This window comes from Hemibagrus wyckioides, linkage group LG25 (assembly GCF_019097595.1).
Source record: "Hemibagrus wyckioides isolate EC202008001 linkage group LG25, SWU_Hwy_1.0, whole genome shotgun sequence".
Lineage (NCBI taxonomy): Eukaryota > Metazoa > Chordata > Actinopteri > Siluriformes > Bagridae > Hemibagrus > Hemibagrus wyckioides.
Genome location: NC_080734.1, coordinates 9,483,392 through 9,502,281, shown reverse-complemented (window position 1 = coordinate 9,502,281; position 18,890 = coordinate 9,483,392). Strand labels below are relative to the sequence as shown.

Genomic DNA, 18,890 nt, shown 5'->3' with positions numbered 1-18,890 from the left:
TAAAAAAATGAGTAAATGGAAATAAAAAACTGAGATAATGACTAAAGATTATATAAGTTCAAATATAAATGAATAAATTTAGCATGATTATGATTACATAATGTTATGCAACATCTAGAGTCTAACTTGCAGTCACAGGTTTATGGATTTAGTACTTGTTCTACACAGAGAGCGATTCCTCATGACTGCTGTGCAGGACATAAAGCGGTGTATCTTCCAGTCATGCCTCTGTGACCGATTCTCTAGGAGACGAGTCTTGACATTTGAAATCTGATAATTATTGACTTGTATGGAGCTCAAATGATGGTGTAATATCAGAGCCATTCACCTGAGTCGTGACGCTGCAACATTTTTGTCTGGCAGGTGTAACAAATGGTATTAAAAAAAGCCCTAGTTTGTCAAAAATGATCATGTTAGGGCTCATTGTTTCACTGTTATGCTATGTTCCAGTATTGCTAAAGGCTGCAGTTTTTGAATCATGTTTAGTAAATATGTATACACATGAGCAGTGAGAGGTGAAGTGAATTACACTGATTATCTCCTCATCATGGCACCTGTTAGTGGGTGGGATATATTAGGCAGCAGGTGAACATTTTGTCCTCAAAGTTGATGTGTTAGAAGCAGGAAAAATGGGCAAGTGTAAGGATTTGAGGATTTGAGTTCGACAAGGGCCAAACTGTGATGGGTAGATGACTGGACCAGAGCATCTCCAAAACTGCAGCTCTTGTGGGGTGTTCCCGGTCTGCAGTGGTCAGTATCTATCAAAAGTATCCTTTAAGCACACCTTCAGGGATCTAGTGGAGTCAAAAGCATGGGCGGGTCAGGGCTGTTTTGGCAGCAAAAGGGGGACCAACACAATATTACGCAGGTGGTCATAATGTTATGCCTGATTAGTGTATTGCTATGGCCAAAAAGGACAGCAGACCTATAAGGCAGACCATCATATGGATATATCACCTGCTCTAAGGCAATTTGTATGTATTTTTCAACTTATATTGGGATTGTTATAATAATTACTACGGTGATTATTAATACTCATTCATGGTCATATTTATTATTCAGCCATTAATAACATGCGAAGGGACAGAAACATGGATCTGTGCTATCCCTGGTTATCTGGGCTAATTAGGATAACCTGTGTGACGTCCCTTGACATATGCCAGCGTTTTGTGATTTTCTCTCTCAAGCTCTTTTTCTCCTGTTTCGCTGCTGGAAGACTGACAGACTTGAAGCTGTGACAGAGGGAATAATATCACAGTGTTCCAAATGTATAAAAAGGAAGCAAATGGAGCGGTGTCTGACAGCCTTGTCCCGTATGTCTTTTTGTACATTTTTGTAAATAGCAGCTTTAAACTAGCCTTCGAGTCTAACTCTATTCCAGCTCTGGAAATTAGACTGAAAATACCAAACAGTTTTCAGATCATTGTAACGATGCTGCCCAAAGGAAACCATAGTGGTGAGTACCGTTTATAATGTTAGTATAAAGATTACTGTGATTTCTCCCGTTTCTGCTTCGGTAGTGAAAAAAAATCATTGTATTTTCTTGAGTAGTAGTTAAAGATTTTCTGATGTCCCTCATGTTTCCGTCTCTGAAACATAAGACAAAGTCACTTGATCCTTTTTCCTCACACAGCCGATCAGTTCAGAGGTTTTAGTCATCAGAGTCCCTGTACAAAAGGGCAACCTAAAAACAAATCAGCATGTGCTGGCTGCCAGCCATCTTTTCTCTCCTGTGATGACCTCAAAGAGCTGTCAAAACACTTGGTCTGCAGTCCAGTGTGATAGAATAGGCAAAAGAATAAGATTCAATTGAAAGAATGTCTTTATTGTTTGGTTTCTTTTTAACCTTGCAAATACAACAGAATCATGCTTGAGCGTTTAATGCTTACAGGGAAATAAATATCTGGCTAAATAACTAATTAATTAATTAAACAAATAAATACCACTCATAGTGACAAGTGACAAATTAAAGAAAAAATTAATGATAGACCTGAGGGACAGTTTCGCTAACATGGTTCGGGACCAATTGCCCCCTTTTATAGAAGGGTCACTGAAAATCAATGCACCGTCACTCAGACTAATCAGTTATCCTATATATATGCAACATTTCTATTCTAGTTATGTCTTCCAGGATGAGCCCACCCACCTCCAGAGGACATAAGAGCTGACTGAATAGTTCGGTGAGGATGAAAAAGATGTAAATATCTTGGTGGTCCTCACACCCACCAACCAGATCTCAAGCCAAGTGACCACTAGAGTCTGAAGTGATGTGTTAGACATCGCTCTCTACCACCGTCATCAAAACAGCAACTGGGGCAATGTCTTCAGGAAGAATGCTGTTCATCTCTCCAGTACTGTACAGTTCCAGAGACTTATATAATCTACACCAAGGTTAAGCCAGAGTTTGTTGTTTTTCCTTTCGTTTATCACCAATGTGTGTGTGTAGAAATGCATGCACATATACAATAATTATAATATGCTTGAAGACTTTCCTATATATATATAAATATATATATATATATATATATATATATATATATATATATATATATATATATATATATATATATATATATATATATATATATATTTCTATATTTATCTATACAGCCTCACCCTCAATGACCCCAGAGAGCTGTCAAAGCACTTAGCATGTGGTGCAGTGTGTTAACAGGAGTGTGCCCTTCCCTAAAGGCTTGGCAAACAGAACAGGAGCTCTCAAAATCATCAGCTCATTTCCAGCATGTGACTTTCAGCACATATACTCATATCTCTGAATGACGAAGAAGAGAGCTGAATATTCCAGGATAATCTAGACAGGTTGAACTGTGATTAAAGTTTCATATCATAACAGCTGTCTAAGCTTTTTGTCCTGAGTTTATGTTTATATTAGGAATTATTCTTCATTAATAAATGTTTCTGTGTTGTTGCACGATTTTAACTGAACTAGTTGGTTAATGAGACTAATGCTGATTTTTTTTTAATTATAAAAGCTAAATACAAATGGGCTAAATGAAAAGGGCTGTCTTTATGATGCGAATCTGAAGATTATACCTGCCTATGCAGTCTACTAATCAATGGAGCATCCAATTCACAATAAATAAATTTTTAAAAAATCCCATTCTGTGTATCTAATTATTGGTACATACCTAAGCTATGTGCTGCAATTTTTCAATACATCTAATCATGAAAAGTGCAATCATTGCCTCATGTGATATGATAAAAACCCACCCACAAAGAACTCTGATCTCTTCAGGTATTCATATAGACTTGATAAAAAGATGATCTTAAATTCCACTGTGTGTTTTCTTTAAAAGTCTGAAGGTGTTTTTTTCTAGATTGATGGTCCTGACATTCATAATGCACAAGCAGGCTATCTGCACAATACCTACAGAGAAAGCAAAACAGAATTCCATTTCCTGCTCTTCTTCTTCTTTCACTAGGCATTTAAGCTGTTCAATAACCACTCAGTTCCAAGCATTTCCCACAATTTACATTTCTGGAGGCTTAGAAAGAGACGTAAATACTGCAGACTTGTCTCTTTCTATTCAAAACTGCAAGCTATCAATTAACGGTCGATCAGGTGTAGCTAACAAATCAGAAATGTCCATCACCCTTCAAAAGAAAGTCCATCTACCAGCAAAAGTAAAGTCTATTTAACAAAAAGATCCTCACTTTTAAAAATCCATGTACCATAAAAGATCATTTCCCCTAAGTGTCCACCTACACCAAAAGAAAAGTCAATATCTTTTCCCCCCACAAAGCAAACATCTCTCACCCGGAAGAAAAATTCGATCTCACGCGAATCTGTCTATGCCAAAGACAAGTCTGTCTCACAAAAGAAACGTCCATAGCACCCAAACAATTAGTTCATCTAACCTAGAAAAATCCTTCATGTCTCATCAAGAAAAGTCCACCCACGGCAGAAGAAAAGTCCCTAAAATAAAAGTCCACCCACACCCGAAGTCAACCTCTTATCACTCAAAATAGACAGATATGTAGCTAGAGATCTTACTAATCCCCAAGGGGGAATGAGAACTAAGACATAAAGACTTTAAAACAAATAAAACAGAATAAAAATATACATCCAAGTAAGTCTGAAAGTTATTTATAGACTAAGATTTCTGTACAGATTAACCATACACAATTGGCAGGTTTAAAACTATATGTTAGACATGTGTATGGTGTGATTAGTAGTTGTTGGTAGTGAGTAGAAATGTCGACGTTAAGTCATAAATAAGGTGGAAGTGTGTGTGTGTGTGTGTGAGAGAATGCGCAGTGGCACTATGTAAAAGTTTGTTGTGCAATATGCAGTGCAGTATTATGCAAAAGTAGTATGCAGTGTATGGGTGCAAAATGCAAAAACAGTGTCCAGTGTCAACAAAGCTCCCCAAACCCGGTGTTGAGTCTCTGTAGAGTCGGACAGCAGTGAGCAATAATGGCTCTTTGTACCGCACCCTTCTCGTAAATTGCCTCTCTGTTGGTCCTCCAATCCAGTCTTTTGTTGATGTGGACACCAAGGTATTTAAAATCACTGACCACTATTACTTCCTCTCCCTTGATGAAGATGGGCTGGATTACCATCTTCATCCTCCTATAGTCCACTACCAACTCCTTGGCCTTGGACAAGCTGAGTAGAAGTTTGTTGTTGTCATGCCACTCTACAAATCTATCCACCATAATCCTGTACTCTGTCTCTTGCCCATCCTTAATACACCCTACCACCGCAGAGTCATCAGAGAACATCTGCAAGTGGCATGACTCGGTGTTGAATTGGACATCCGAGGTTCAGAGTGTGAACACGAACAGACAAAACAATTCCTTACAGTGCTCAAGTGCAACTCACCACCTGTTCAGACAAGCTGCTACCCATTCTAACAAACTGGGGCCTGTCAGACAGGCAGTCCATGATCCAGGATATTGAGGCTCTGTTCACCAGCATGGGCACCTTAAAAGAAGAGGCTGCATGGTATTGAAGGCATTTGAGAAACCAAAGAACATGATTCTCAGAATACCTCCAGCCCAATAGTGAAATGAAAGTGTTCGCTGAAGTGGGTAGGTAATGGCATCGTCCAGTCCCAGCTGTGGTTGGTAGGCAAAGTGAAGAGAGTTCAGTCCTATGTTCCAAGGTTTTTCCAAGATTGGCTACACACCAGTCTCTGCAGCACCTTCATCACATAGGGTGTAAGGTCAACTAAAAGGTAGGTATTTAGGGCAGAGTGTGCTGCTTTTCAGAGACTCTGCTGACAATCAGAGAGGGTGGTGGTTTGATCTGTGAAAGAAACACTGGCTGAGCAGGGAGGGTGTGGAGGGAACTGTCGGTTCTTATGTGAAGGGGCTGTGGAGGGTGAGTTAGGGTAAATGGTTTACGGGGGAAAGAACAGCCGTTAATCTTGAGCTGAATCTATTGAAAAACAAATTCAGCTCATTAGCCCTTTCCAGGCTTCCCTCAGATTGCTGATGTCCCATCTTAAAGCAAGTGATCTGCCTCATACTGGTGTACAACACCTCGTGTGTTTCCATACTGAAGGTTAACTGTTAGCTCTGCTGTCTAGATGATACTCATTCAGACGTATCTTCATAAAGCACAGAATACAGCACTCTTCGTAATTCTGCTGGGTCTTTATCAGGACACCAAGCTCGTCCATTTTCTTTACCAGTGACCTAACCATACCCATGATAATTTGAGGGACTTATGGTTTGAATTTCCTCCTCTTTGCCCTTAAACTGATCTGAGCTCTGCACCCCGGTGCTGTCTCCTCAACTCTGCCTGGGATAGCAGGGCACTCCAGGCAGTAACACAAGCTTACATAATGCAATGAGTTGCTCGGGGGTGTAAACAAAGGACCTTGAACACAAAGCCAACATCATAAAATAGCTAAACAAAGTGCAAACAAGTGAGAAACTTCAGAACGTCTGGAAAAAAAAAACCCTTATAATAGAAATAGTGGAAATAACACAAACAGGAAATGAAACAAAAACAAAATATAAAAGCATACAAATACACAAAAAGTCACTCTTGCACAAAAGTAAAGTCTATCTCACCGAAATCCATCTATCTCAATGATCTGCCTAAAAGAAATTCCCATCTTAACCCAAAAAATAAACTGTACAAAACAAAAATATATAAGCAAAAGCAGCAGGAAACTAGAGGTGATGCAAATGATAATATTATGGTATGCAAACTGTATAAATAAGGGAAAAAAACATCTCTGAGAATTTACACAAGCAGCTTATTTGCAATGATTTTTAAGCCACTATATGATGATTTGGGATTGAATTAACAGAATAAGTTGTTGATGATGCAAACTTCGAAACAAATCATGGCATGCATGAGCAAATTTAGGGCAAAGGGAACATTGTGAAGATGAGACTTTTTACATAAATACTCATTTAAGGAGTAATAATAATCTAGGACTACTGATTGACAAAGCATACACTGACCTCATTACAAAGAAGTTACCAGAAAAGAGAATACTTCAATAACTTCACACTATATAGCAGTTACCTAATAGGCTAATTAATCTCTAGACAAGCTGAAGCCTGACATAAGGCACAGTGATGTTTAAGACGCATTACTCCAGCCGTATGTTACAGATAAGGACGCGGACATGGAGGATTTATTACACAACCATTTGACAGTTACATTTGTAAACTAACGAAGCTCAGCCATTTTTCAGTGTTCAATCTGACACACGCTCACAGTGCTTTATGGGTAATAGATAATCTCTCAGCTACTGCATATAACACAATAATAAAAAATCATCACTATCTGTTCCACCTATTTAAGTGTTAGATATTTGTTAAAATGACATTTTAGTGAGAAAATCATTGTAGACATCTAGCTCTAGCATTTATGGCACAGCCATTCTGTCTCGGTACAGTGGCTTGGGAAAAAGATCGTGATCCATGAACAGCAGATCACGGATAAACAAATCATTAATCAAACATTCTTTCCTTGTTATTCGTCGCAGATTCGTAACCTGAACTTTGCTCCCAGTTTGCCATGACCCAGCCCCAGGTGGTCACGACATGACATTCATAGAAAGTTTCTTTTGAACTCTGTCATGCTAATATTTATTTTTGTCTTTTCCATAAGAGTTCTTTATCGGATCGATTTCCCAACGGTAAACTTGGACTACACTCATAAACTCATTTAGATGAGTATCGTGTATCTCAGTCACTGAACAGACTGCATGTCTGGCTGAAGAAATCCATTCAACTACAACAGAAATACTGCTACATCTTAATGACGGTTTCTGAGAACTGTCTATATTTTCTGAGAGTACACTGTATGCGCATGCTGTAGGTTGCACTCTTTTAGCAGTTTCTAGTTCAATAACATAACATGCATTATCATTATAGACAATGCATACTTAGAAATTCAATATTTAATACCTTCTAAATATAAAAAGCGACTGCAGTGTGCTGTGTAAAAGCAAAGCATCACATTTCCTTACCTGTGTATCCTGCGCACCAGCCCCACGACGCCACCATGGCCAGTAGCCACCGGAACATGACGCCCTCGATGTGCCAGAAAGCAGAGCTGTTCACCATCCTGAGTGGCTGCAAGACGATCAAATACAAGCAGTAGGATGGAATCGCCACGCAGTTATTGATGAACATGAAGGTGAAGCGCAGCAGAGCTTTGATGAGAATCCAGCCAAGTCTGCGCAGCTCTTCAACCAGCGGGGCCATTCTGCTACAAGCACGCTGCAAAACATAAAGAATACAGCACAGGTAAGGGAAAGAGTGTAGAAACATTAGGTATGAGCCAATAACTATATAATTCACTGCAATAATAATTAGTTCAACTTCAAAATATTGTTACTTCCCCAGAGGTATAATTGGCAAGGAGGCTGCAGAGGTAATAGCAGGGTGACACAAGGTCTGTAACTGAATCTGTTTATTGCTCCAAAAATACATATCTGTATTCAAATATAAAAATCTAAAGTGAGTGCACCCTAAACCATATACATCATGTTGCCAAAAGTTTTGGGACACACCTCCAAATCATTGAATTCAGGTGTTGTTTTTCAGGGGTTGGGCTTGGCCCCTTAGTTCCAGTGAAAGGAACTCTTAATGCAACAATTTCATGCCCATGGATTTCATTAGAGCGGAGACTGCAGGCCAGAACTTCTCGTCCAACATCAGTGCCTGCCCTCACAAATGCACTTCTAGAGGAATGGTCAGAAATTCCCATAAACACACTCCTAAACCTTGTGGGAAGCCTTCCCAGAAGAGTTTAAGCTGTTATAACTGCAAAGGGCGGACAACTCCATATTAAATGCACGTGGATGTAAACGCAGTCTCCGCTCTAATTCATCCAAAAGGTGTTCTATGGGGTTGAGGTCAGGACTGTGTGTAGGCCAGTGAAATTCCTCCACACCAAACTCGCTCATCCATGTCTTTACGGACCTTGCTGGTGTGCAGTCATGTTGGAACAGGAAGGGGTCATCCCCAAAGTTGGGTGTATGAAATTGTCTAAAATGTATTGCTATGCTGAAGCTTTAAAAGTTAATTTCACTGGAACTAAGGGGCCAAGATGATTTGGAGGGGTGTCCTAAAACTTTTGCCGATATAGTGTATGTTCGGTGCAATAGGTAGATAGTAATTAGAATGAAGTCGATGCTGGGAATCTAAGACAACAGGAATTGTATATTCAGTCCTCCTGTCAATCACACACTGACCCTAGTCAATTGTGGTCAACATGTATGCAGAAGAGGGAAGAGAGTGCTTTACTCTCAAATTGTGCGTTACTGATACTGTTTTTGTTTCTACCTGTCTGCAACAGTATCACTGACATTGAGTTGACTTCATTTTCAAAATACACAATAACAGCCACCCCGATGCTGACCTGAAATAATTCTGCAACTCCATTGTTCATTTTTACATTAAGGAATATAGCCTTTCTTTGTCCTGGAAGCTTTAAAACCCACACAAAAGCAAAAACTATCTGTTTGCATTGTTCTTTTTTTTTTGTATCCCATTCCCAATGCACACTTCTAGTCTCAACCAGATTTCTGCCAAGCTTTCTTAAACAAACAGACAAACAGTGTGCCTACTATTCGTATTTGTATTCGAATCTGTTTAGTACACATCATCTGTTCATGAATAATGCATTCATATTCGGTTACATTCCTACTTAGCTAGGCTGTACGTGTCGGGAAGGATTTCTATGTTGGGCGCAGCACACAGACAGCTGTCTAGGGTCGCTAATTCTAGACAAACGTGAATACTGTTCACTGTAGTTACAGTTCAAGAGAAAAACACGAGGGCCATAAAGCAAAACTCATAATTAGATCATATCATTAAATTTATATATAGTTTATATTTACTGTATTATATATATATATATATATATATATATATATATATATATATATATATATATATATATATATATATATATATATAATAAGATCTATGCATATGCGTGGTCACCATGTTTATAACTAATGTACAATACTATGTGTATAATATGAGTATTATACATGCATAACAAGTGAATAAAATTTTTTAAACCATTTTTAAAATAATTTTATTTTAATAATAATAATAATAATTATTATTATTATTATTATTATTATTATTAATTATTAATATATTTTTTATAAAACATTTTAATATAATATAATAAAACATTTTAATTATTAGTGTTACTATAACGGGGCTCTTAGAATCTATTCTTGGGCAATTATTTGTAAAGAATCATGTCTAGACAAAGTCCCTTTTGACTAATATGCTTTAAAAAATGATCTAATTAAAAAAAAAATGCATTCTCTCAGTTTAAGACCCCCCAAAAAACTATAAGATGATGAGAATATTAACGTATGGCTTTGGTGAAGCCTCTGCACAGAATACAGCCAGTACCGCAGGGCTACACAGAGCTACTGAGGTATTACACCATTCTCGATTCTGATTGTGAAAGTGTTGGTTAATTTTCTGTAAAAAGCAGCCGGATAGTTGCAATTGCTGCAAGTCAAAGCACAGGTTTATACTGATACTGAACTCACACAGACAATTACATGGGGACTAAATGAACAGAGACTGGAGGAAGAGGAATAATAAAAAGGTTACAAATGTGCTGTTGAAAAATGACACGGTGAAATGTTCTGTTAGGAGACAAACATTTATGGAGGGAGTCTCCAGTGTCAGAGCTTTGTAATTATCTGGATTTTTCCTTTACAGTTTGTCCAGCAGTATGAAAAGTTAAAAAAAAAAAAAAAAAAGGTAAAAGGAAAGGTTGATGGGGGGAACAACTGCTTAAAGCAAGTGTCACTAGAAATGGATAAAACCTGCTGGGAATAAAACACTTCAGTGTGCGCTGATATTGGAAAATAATCAACCCTGATCAGGATCAGTAGCTCTCTATCACTTCACACCACCCGGTTTTCGAGGAAATAAAGGTTCTCTGTTGTGGACTCAGACTTTTGGACCTTACTCTACAGAGTTATTGGGAAAACACGCCTTAGCAATAAAAACTAATTTTAGTGCCTGATGTGAACTCCATCTACAAGCGACTACAGAATTACAGTATGATACATTCCCAGCAGGCTAAGCATCCCAGCATAACTGACTGAGTTTGCACTACATCCAATATCTGCTTTTAGCTTCTGATTTTCAGTGACGTTTAAACAGTGCAGAGAGAGTGTAAGGGCTCGTCATGCCCTAAATTTACATACAGACATCTAGTTAATGTCTGCTGTAAGACGAGAGTAGGTAGAGCTAACTACTAGCTGGAAATAAAAAGTGCAATTAATTTCACAACACAGTAACTTAAACATGGTCTTGTGTTGCAATTTGATATATCACAATACTATGTTTTAAAAATGTGTACAGAGATTTTCCGGATTATTTCTCATGATTTCTACTCATAAGAGAACAGAATTTTGACAACGTGAATAAGGTTACTTATGCAAAAACAGCACAGAGGACTAAAAAGCTGCCTACATAGGCAGACTTCTTCTAAAATGACTCTGCAAATTATATTTAGCTATAAGTGGTATATTGCTCTATTGTACATTATGAAGACAGCGATATAACTACCTATAGCTAAATGTCAGTTTAGAGTCTTAAGAAAGCCAAATCATCAAAGTGAACTCCAAAGCATAGACAAGACAAAGTTAATGATCAAAACACAGAGATACGGCTGGCATGCTTCAGTCATATTAGTTAAATATACAGCAAAATACTTTTCAGGGTATTATAGATTATATCTAAAGACCTCATTATTACTTAAACTACTGTGTTGAGTTAATCTGAAGCTCACCTACAGGACTCTTCCTCTGTGTGTGTCCACAGTGTTCAATAAAGACAATCACAGACAAACATACAACCCTGTGCTTAAATCAGTTATGGTCTTAGACAGGGCGACTTAATTATTAACCTGCGGTCACTAACACGCTCTGCTTTGTTGAATCACTTAGCCATTACTGGAAAAAATGTGCAGTTGTAACATAAAGAGGGAGGAACAAGTTAGTGAGGGTTCACTGGAGCTGAAACTCTGTACTACTATACAATGCGATTCAAACTGCTTAAATACAATGGGTTTTAGGACTCCTAGATTTTATAGGTCTAATTAAGAAAGTGTACTATTTAAATACAGCTTACACAAAAGAATGAGAAATGAATGGACTTCAGGTAGCTTTGTTATGTTAAGGGGTATTTTACTGGCATGGTTGGGGGGTCAGTTTCTCCTCATTCGGGTGGACGAGTGATTGCAAATCATTACAAAGTTCATGAATATGAAAAAAAAAAAGCTCAACCAAACTTGAAAACCTATGGGAGATTCTGGTGTGAACTTTTAGATAGAATTGAATACCATTGTGTTTGTTCCTCCAGTAGAGATCCAGATACTTGCCAAGGCGCATATAACAAGATTAGTATGCATGGAGTTTTTACCGCTTTCATGAGACAACCTCTAACACTCATCCACCAATGACATCCACCATGAGACATCCACCAAGAGACATCCACGAAGACTCATTCACCAAGGGACATCCACCGAGATTTATGCATCAAGAGTCATCCACCAAGAGTCATCCACTGAGACTCTGGTTAATAAACCTAAAGTTAATATATGCATTGTGGGGAAACCCAGGAAGACGAAAGGCTGGTATTTAACTGTAGTACAAGAAGTAATGTAATAAACTACTTTTATTGAGATTTGACAATGTGTGTTTACTCATAACACAGATCAATCTATGAAGTGAATTCCTTTTTAAAAAAAATAGAGTTAAATACTGCAGCTGGGTTGAGTCAGAGTTATCTCTGCTGGGGGCAGCCAGGAGCAGTCAAGCACATCTGGAATGAAAATATAAGTCCCACGGTTTAGGTCTCAACTCTGGATACAATGACCTGCTCAGTCAATTACCGCACAATACCACAGATTCACACAACACAAGCCTCTGTGGACCTCTGCAAACTATGCTTATGCAAATCTCCCTTTTTGCATCATGACACAGATATACAGAAATGCAGACATATGAAGGCTTAACCCTCACTATACCAACAGTAACTTTTAAACATATATATTTTTTCTTTTTTATTACTTTCTCAAACTATGAACACTCCCACAACCAAACACCACCAATCACAAATACCCCCAAAATACACACCCTCTGCAAGCAAAAACCCACAACTACACAACCAAATACCTCAACCACAATAACAACCACCAGCAATCACAAATAGCCCACAAATAACCACAATCCTCACAACAAAGTATCTCCAACCACAAACACTACACCCAAACACCCTAAATCTAAAAGCACTGTATATCAATACCCCCTGACAATAAATCTAAAATCTCTGACCAAACACAGGCTTGTCCACAAATACTCCCTACACCCTAACCAGAACTACCAGAGCCACCAAAAACAATCTCGGTCTAAATTTTCCAAACTACACAGTCGGATAAAAGTCAGATTTTATACAGGCCCTTATCTTAAATGCTCTGTTTACTAACGGCCAAATATCACCTCAGGCCTGGGAGTTGCCACAGCCTCCAGTACTTAACCCATCAAAATAAACCCAAACAGCACAAGCTCTCTAACTGTCTAAAATTACTGTTGTGTTGTTGTTGTGATTAACAAAATGCTGATTCTTTCTTTCTAAAAACTAATGAGGCACTAAAACAGCATATACACTATATTGCCAAAAGTTTTGGGACACCCCTCCATATCATTTAATTCAGGTGTTGTGCTCGGCCCCTTAGTTCCAGTGAAAGAAACTCTTAATGCTTCAACATACCAAGACATTTTGAACAATTTCATGCTCCCAACTTCGTGGGAACAGTTTGGGGACGTCCACTTCCTGTTCCAACATGACTGCACACCAGTGCAAGTGAGTCTGATGTGGAGGAACTTGACGGGCCTGCACAGAGTCCAGACCTCAACCCACTGATGAATTAGAGCGGAGACTGCGAGGCAGGTCAAAACTGGGATGTCGGCCTTCACATGCACATGCATGTAATATGAAGTTGTTCCGCCCTTTACAGCTATAACAGCTTGAACTCTTCTAGGAAGGCTTTCTACAAGGTTTAGGAGTGTGTTTATGGGAATTTTTGACCATTCCACTAGAAGTGCATTTGAGGTCAGACACTGATGTTGGATGAGAAGGTCTGGCTCACAGTCTCCGCTCTAATTCATCCCAAAGGTGTTCTATCAGGTTGAGGTCAGGACTCTGTGAAGTTCCTCCACACCAAACTCGCTCATCCATGTCTTTATGGACCTTGCTTTGTGCACTGGTGTACAGTCATGTTGGAACAGGAAGGGGTCATCCCCAAACTGTTCCCATAAAGTTGGGAGCATGAATTGTCCGAAAATATCTTGGTATGCTGAAGCATTAAGAATTCCTTTCACTGGAACTAAGGGGTCAAGGCCCAACCCCTGATAAACAACACCTGAATTCAATGATTTTGAGGGGTGTCCCAAAACTTTTGGCAATATAAGTATGGTTTAAAAGTATGCGGATTCAAAGTCTGTAAGAAAACATAGAGTTTTGTGTTAGCCTAAAACACGTGAAACCCCGACGCACAATACACAATGGCATGTTAGTGGCTAAAAAACATATTTAATTAGTTGTATAGAACATATAATTAGGTCAAGGCCATTAAACTTTAAAGAGGCAGAGTAACTAATGCTACCTAACAGAGACGAAGCCAGAAATCTGCAGCTGGTTTCTAACTAAAGGACTAGTGAGTTGTGCTGAGTTTTGCAGGACTTTGACCATCACACAGCAGCATTACAGACTTTTACAAGGTCACTAACGCTAACACAAGCTGTCAGCAGACTCAAGAGCGTGAATGTTGTTTACATTAAAGATGATGTCCAAATCCAACATTAAGAAAGCTAATTAGAGCTGGATCATCTGCCGGTCACGTGCACACGAGGGGACTTCTGTATTTGTACCACAATGACAATAAAAACGTAGAGGTCACGGGAAAAAATAAAATAAAATAATAATAATGCAAGGAAGAAAATTTCTAACAAAATGAAGCTGATTATGATTAAATCAGATATATATATATATATATATATATATTAGCGCGTATCTATAGAGTTGACATCGTTAGTACTCACAGTGGGTGCAAAATCTGCCGGACGATGAAAGGGAGAAAGGAGCCAGCTGAAGGGAGCTGGGCTAAAAACTACACACTGATGCAAAGTCACATGGAGATTACGATGATTATTCTAGATTAGATTTTATACATCTAAATAATCCGGGCCACTGAATAAGTCGTTGCCATGTCAACCACGCCGGTGTGCACGAGCCCTTCCGAGCTGCATCTGCCTTTCCGTTAGTCGACGGATCGATCAATCAAAGCATCGATTAATCAATAGCGCTGGAATAATAATTCGGGCGATGCATCCAAGTGAGGTCTAAGCAGGAAAGGAACAGATGAATGAATCTCCTTTCTGGCCTCCAAGTTGATGAAGATGATGATGATGATGGTGCCGCTCGCTGATGTCAAATCCCCTCCAAAAAACTAGGAGGTCGAGGGAAGGAAAACAAAAAAAATAATAATAATAATAAAGGAAGGTACCGATCCGTTATATTAGCTCCCCGGGGGCAGAAAGCACCTAACGTTTCAGCTAGAATGATTCATGGTTATTATTTTAATTAACGGAAAAGCGGAGAGTTTTTGCAGATGGAGGCGCGTCGAGCGAAAAAACGCAACGGTCTCCTCTTCTTCTTCTTCTTCTTCTTTTTCCTCTCCGTGCGCTTCTTCCTCCGCTTTCTTCTTCGTTTGTCTCGTGTCCGTATTATGTGGGTTGCCAAAGCAACGCGTATCAATCTACCGCCTCTACACGGCCAACAAAGGAATAACATCACAACTAGCGGGGGTTTTTTTTTTTCGAGCTTGGGTCTTTATACATTTTGTGATTTCCTGCTTTGACAGATCTGAATAATCTCAGGAAGGATTTGAGGAAAATAATTTGGTTTGGACATGCTCAGAGGAGGGGGAGTGAGTATATTGGTAGGAGAATGTTGGACATGGAACTGCCAGGCAGGAGGCCCAAGAGGAAGGCCAAAGAAGAGGTATATGGATGTAATAAATGAGGATATGAAGCTAGTGTTGAGGATGCAGAAGATAGGGATAGGTGGAGAGAGATGATTGACTGTGGCGATCCCTGAAGGGAAAAGCCGAAAGAAGAAGAAGAGTAACTTGGCAGAAACTAACACTGTAACATGGCATCTGTTGAAAGTAGAATCATCAGTGATGTCCTTATTGCGGATGCTCGAGAGCTTAAGTAGTGTCAAGATTAGTGTGTAGATAGCTGAGATTTTCCTCTATATCACTACTAGGGTAAATCCCCCCCCCCCAAAAAAAAAAGTTTCCGTACAGCCCATAGTACTGGTCGACTGTATTCTAGTGTCCATTTGTAGAATGTTATATATTGAAGCAATAAAATCAGACTGGGTTCTGAACTGAAGTTGAACTGAAATGCTGTGGCTCCGATACTGTAACACCTGTTCGGACATTTTAAACAGAACGTGTCACAATGTGCTTTAAATATCACAATCCTGAATGAAATGTTACTGAGAGTGATGGACACACAAGCCACACCCTCCTTTTTTTTTTACTGGATCTACCAGGCCACGCCTCCTGGGAGAATGTGAAAAATCTGGTGCTAATTTTTCTAAATTAGCAATAAAAAGCTGCGAGTGTGTGTGTGAGTGTGTGTGTTTGGCATCAGACGTATTCAAATCAGTCTAATTAGCCGATTCTGATCGATGATGGTGTCTCTGTGATTTAATCAAAGAATCACCCAGTGACCTAAATAAGCTTGAACCAGCTTATTAAATATTCAAAACAAGAAGAAAAACGTTTGTTCCCTTGATACTTGTTCGGCGCACGATCTTCACGTGTATACGTTCTGAAGTGTGTGTGTTTTGGAGACATCAGAGTCAGACTGTGGCTACGTCCAAATCCACATAGTGCCTCATATTGCATGATGCCAGAATACAGACCGTGGAAGCGAGTCGAGTCTCGCTGCAGTTTCATCACAGTGCTCATCCGTATTGAGCCTTATGTTTATGGAGCAGACTGTAGAACAGTTGCTATGCTTGAAATAGACACAAAAAGTGGCAGCTGAGGTGTTTCAGAGGAGCAGGCATGAACTGGGAGTGCACAGCAATGTTCGCCATTCTCACAAGCTATACAGATCGCCGAAGCTTGATTACCTGGTCATTAGTCATCTACACACGCAGTACAGTAACCTAACAGCTGGCAGGAGAATACACTGTACATGTAGCAGTCTGCGAAAAGCACAAAAAAAAAGAGCCACAGCTGCTTCACAGACTACAGAACATATTGTCCAGGTCCCATCCTCAGCCCTCAGCTTACTAAATGAACTGCATCATGGCAGGTATAATATTTCAAATATGAAGCGGAAGGTCTTTTTTCTTACCTGTGAGAAAATTTATTCTGACGGCATAATTGATTATATATAAACAAACCCGATTAGCCCCGTGTCCATTTTGCTTTGGCGTGTAACCATGCAAAAACTTCAGCAAATCATGACATGAGCTTTGTAAAGAAATCAGATTTAGCCTCGAAGGGTTCGACATCTCTCACAGCAGACCATTTAATCGTCCGTGTTATGGAGTTCATTTCTTGAATAAATTTGACACAGAAAGACTGCAAGAAAGAAAGAGGCGATATTTCGATTAAGATTTGCTTCATTTTATGCGAATGATTTCAAACACCATAGAAAGAACAAAGCATGTGTGTGATATCAGTGCATTTAGTACATGACTAATTCTGCCAAATTCTTGACTTTCAGTCTCTCCTTACTTTCTTGGCTCACATTCAGCTGTTTCAAGTAAAACGTGAATGTTTTCAATTTAAATGTATTTTATTAATAACAAATCTGCAGTTCGACATTTAGATATCCGGTATTATCAAAGAAATAGGGCTTCTTTCATAGGTCTGTTCTCATCTGTAAGAGAACTGCTCACCTATTTCTTTTCCTCATAAAAGGGCGCCCATGATTTTGACATGAGGGAGGGGGTGATCTGGATGGAGAGAAAGTTCTCCATGTAAAAGTATTTAGCCTCTGAAGCAGCAGACAGCATAATAATCGATCGTGTATAAATGATACAGAGGAATGTCAACATTTTTGCTCCTAGTATTTGCTGAATTCTCAGATGTGATTGGTGAGAAAAGAAGTAGCTCTTAATGTTCCCTGTTGTGGTTTAGTCCTCGTATGGTCCATGACCGCAAGTGGCTCGAGTGTGAGACTCTGGTAAAGAAAATACTAGCTTAAGAGTCCAAAGTGTCAGACATCTGGTAGAGGAATGAAGTACAAATGCAAGCATCTGAAATGCTACTGGAAACGAGCGGTGACGTTACGCTGAGCTGCCTGAGCTCCAGCCTGCTGATGGCGGAGCTGTTGTGAAAACGGATCCTCCATGGATTTAACGCTCACTGTACTCTTGGGCCCGGTTTTCCACTGCACCCCGCACTCGTCCACCACGCACGCCTCCACCGTCACACTGTGGTTCCCCGGCACAGAAAAGTTCAGCAGGAACTGAGTGCTGAAGTAGTCGTTATGAGGCTCCACCCGCTGCTCGATCTCATTGGCCCTGGACTCGAGAGGAACCTAAAAGGAAAGTATGAAAGCGTTAGGACTGGGCCATATAACAATGCAATAACAAAACTATCATGGATTCTCTCATAATACTCTTTTCTGACATATTATGATGTGTTTTTATTACATTCTAAAAAAAAAAACCCCACACATTTCATTCATTTTTAGAAAGGTACAAACTGACTGGACGCAGCTGAGCTGATTTTTTTCTAGCACTATTTTTTAAAGCTAAAAACCGAATCATTTTTGTAGACGTTAAATTAAGTATCAAAAACAGCACAGCACTTTTGTTCTTAGCAAACCTACATACTGTGATGTGTTTCATGTCTTTGAGAATCATATTAAATGATATTTTTCCTCACAGGAGGCAGCAGAGAAATGCAGGCTTGTCAGAGACAGAGCCTCTGTAGTGAAAATCATATAGCTCCACATGACCAAGACAGAGTAGATAAAACTCTAAATAACACCATATGATACAAATCTCATGTCACACGAGGCTAAAAAAAATCTGCTAATAATAGCAACAATTAACCTGGTCAAAATCCTGCTGAAACTAGAGAGGTCAGAGGCCATTTATATGTGGAACAAAATCCACACAGTGCATAAATATATTCCTTTTTTTTTTTAAATTCTGGTCTGATCACGTGGGGTAAAAAGCTGACTGCACGAAGGTCCAGTTTCCCAGGTGTTCCTATTAAAGTGAATGAGTGTATTTCTGTAGCACACAGCAGTGTGACAGTGGAAGGGAAATATATTTCCTGGTATTGTTTCACATCATGTTCCAGCAGT

The 18,890-nt window shown here is 39.2% G+C and overlaps 2 protein-coding genes across 4 annotated transcripts in view; both read right to left on the bottom strand.

Annotated features, from left to right (window-relative positions):
• The window catches only part of lpgat1 (lysophosphatidylglycerol acyltransferase 1), a 45,843-nt gene extending 30,599 nt beyond the window's left edge, over window positions 1-15,244 (bottom strand). Inside the window, exons 1-2 of one of the 3 annotated variants that reach the window (XM_058378980.1) lie at window positions 14,586-15,244; window positions 7,461-7,713 (exon numbers count right to left, since the gene is read on the bottom strand). In XM_058378980.1, coding sequence (XP_058234963.1) covers window positions 7,461-7,698 — 238 coding nt within the window. In that variant the 5' untranslated portion in view covers window positions 7,699-7,713; window positions 14,586-15,244. Of the gene's footprint in view, window positions 1-7,460; window positions 7,714-11,272; window positions 11,353-14,585 lie in introns of those variants that run through there. The other 2 variants (XM_058378981.1, XM_058378983.1) reach the window with 2 other exon arrangements.
• Window positions 15,245-16,161: 917 nt separating this feature from the next.
• The window catches only part of ints7 (integrator complex subunit 7), a 15,861-nt gene continuing 13,132 nt past the window's right edge, over window positions 16,162-18,890 (bottom strand). The window contains exon 20 of the mRNA XM_058378979.1: window positions 16,162-18,113. Within this exon, the coding sequence (XP_058234962.1) occupies window positions 17,838-18,113 (276 nt within the window). The 3' untranslated portion in view covers window positions 16,162-17,837. The remainder of the gene's footprint in view (window positions 18,114-18,890) is intronic.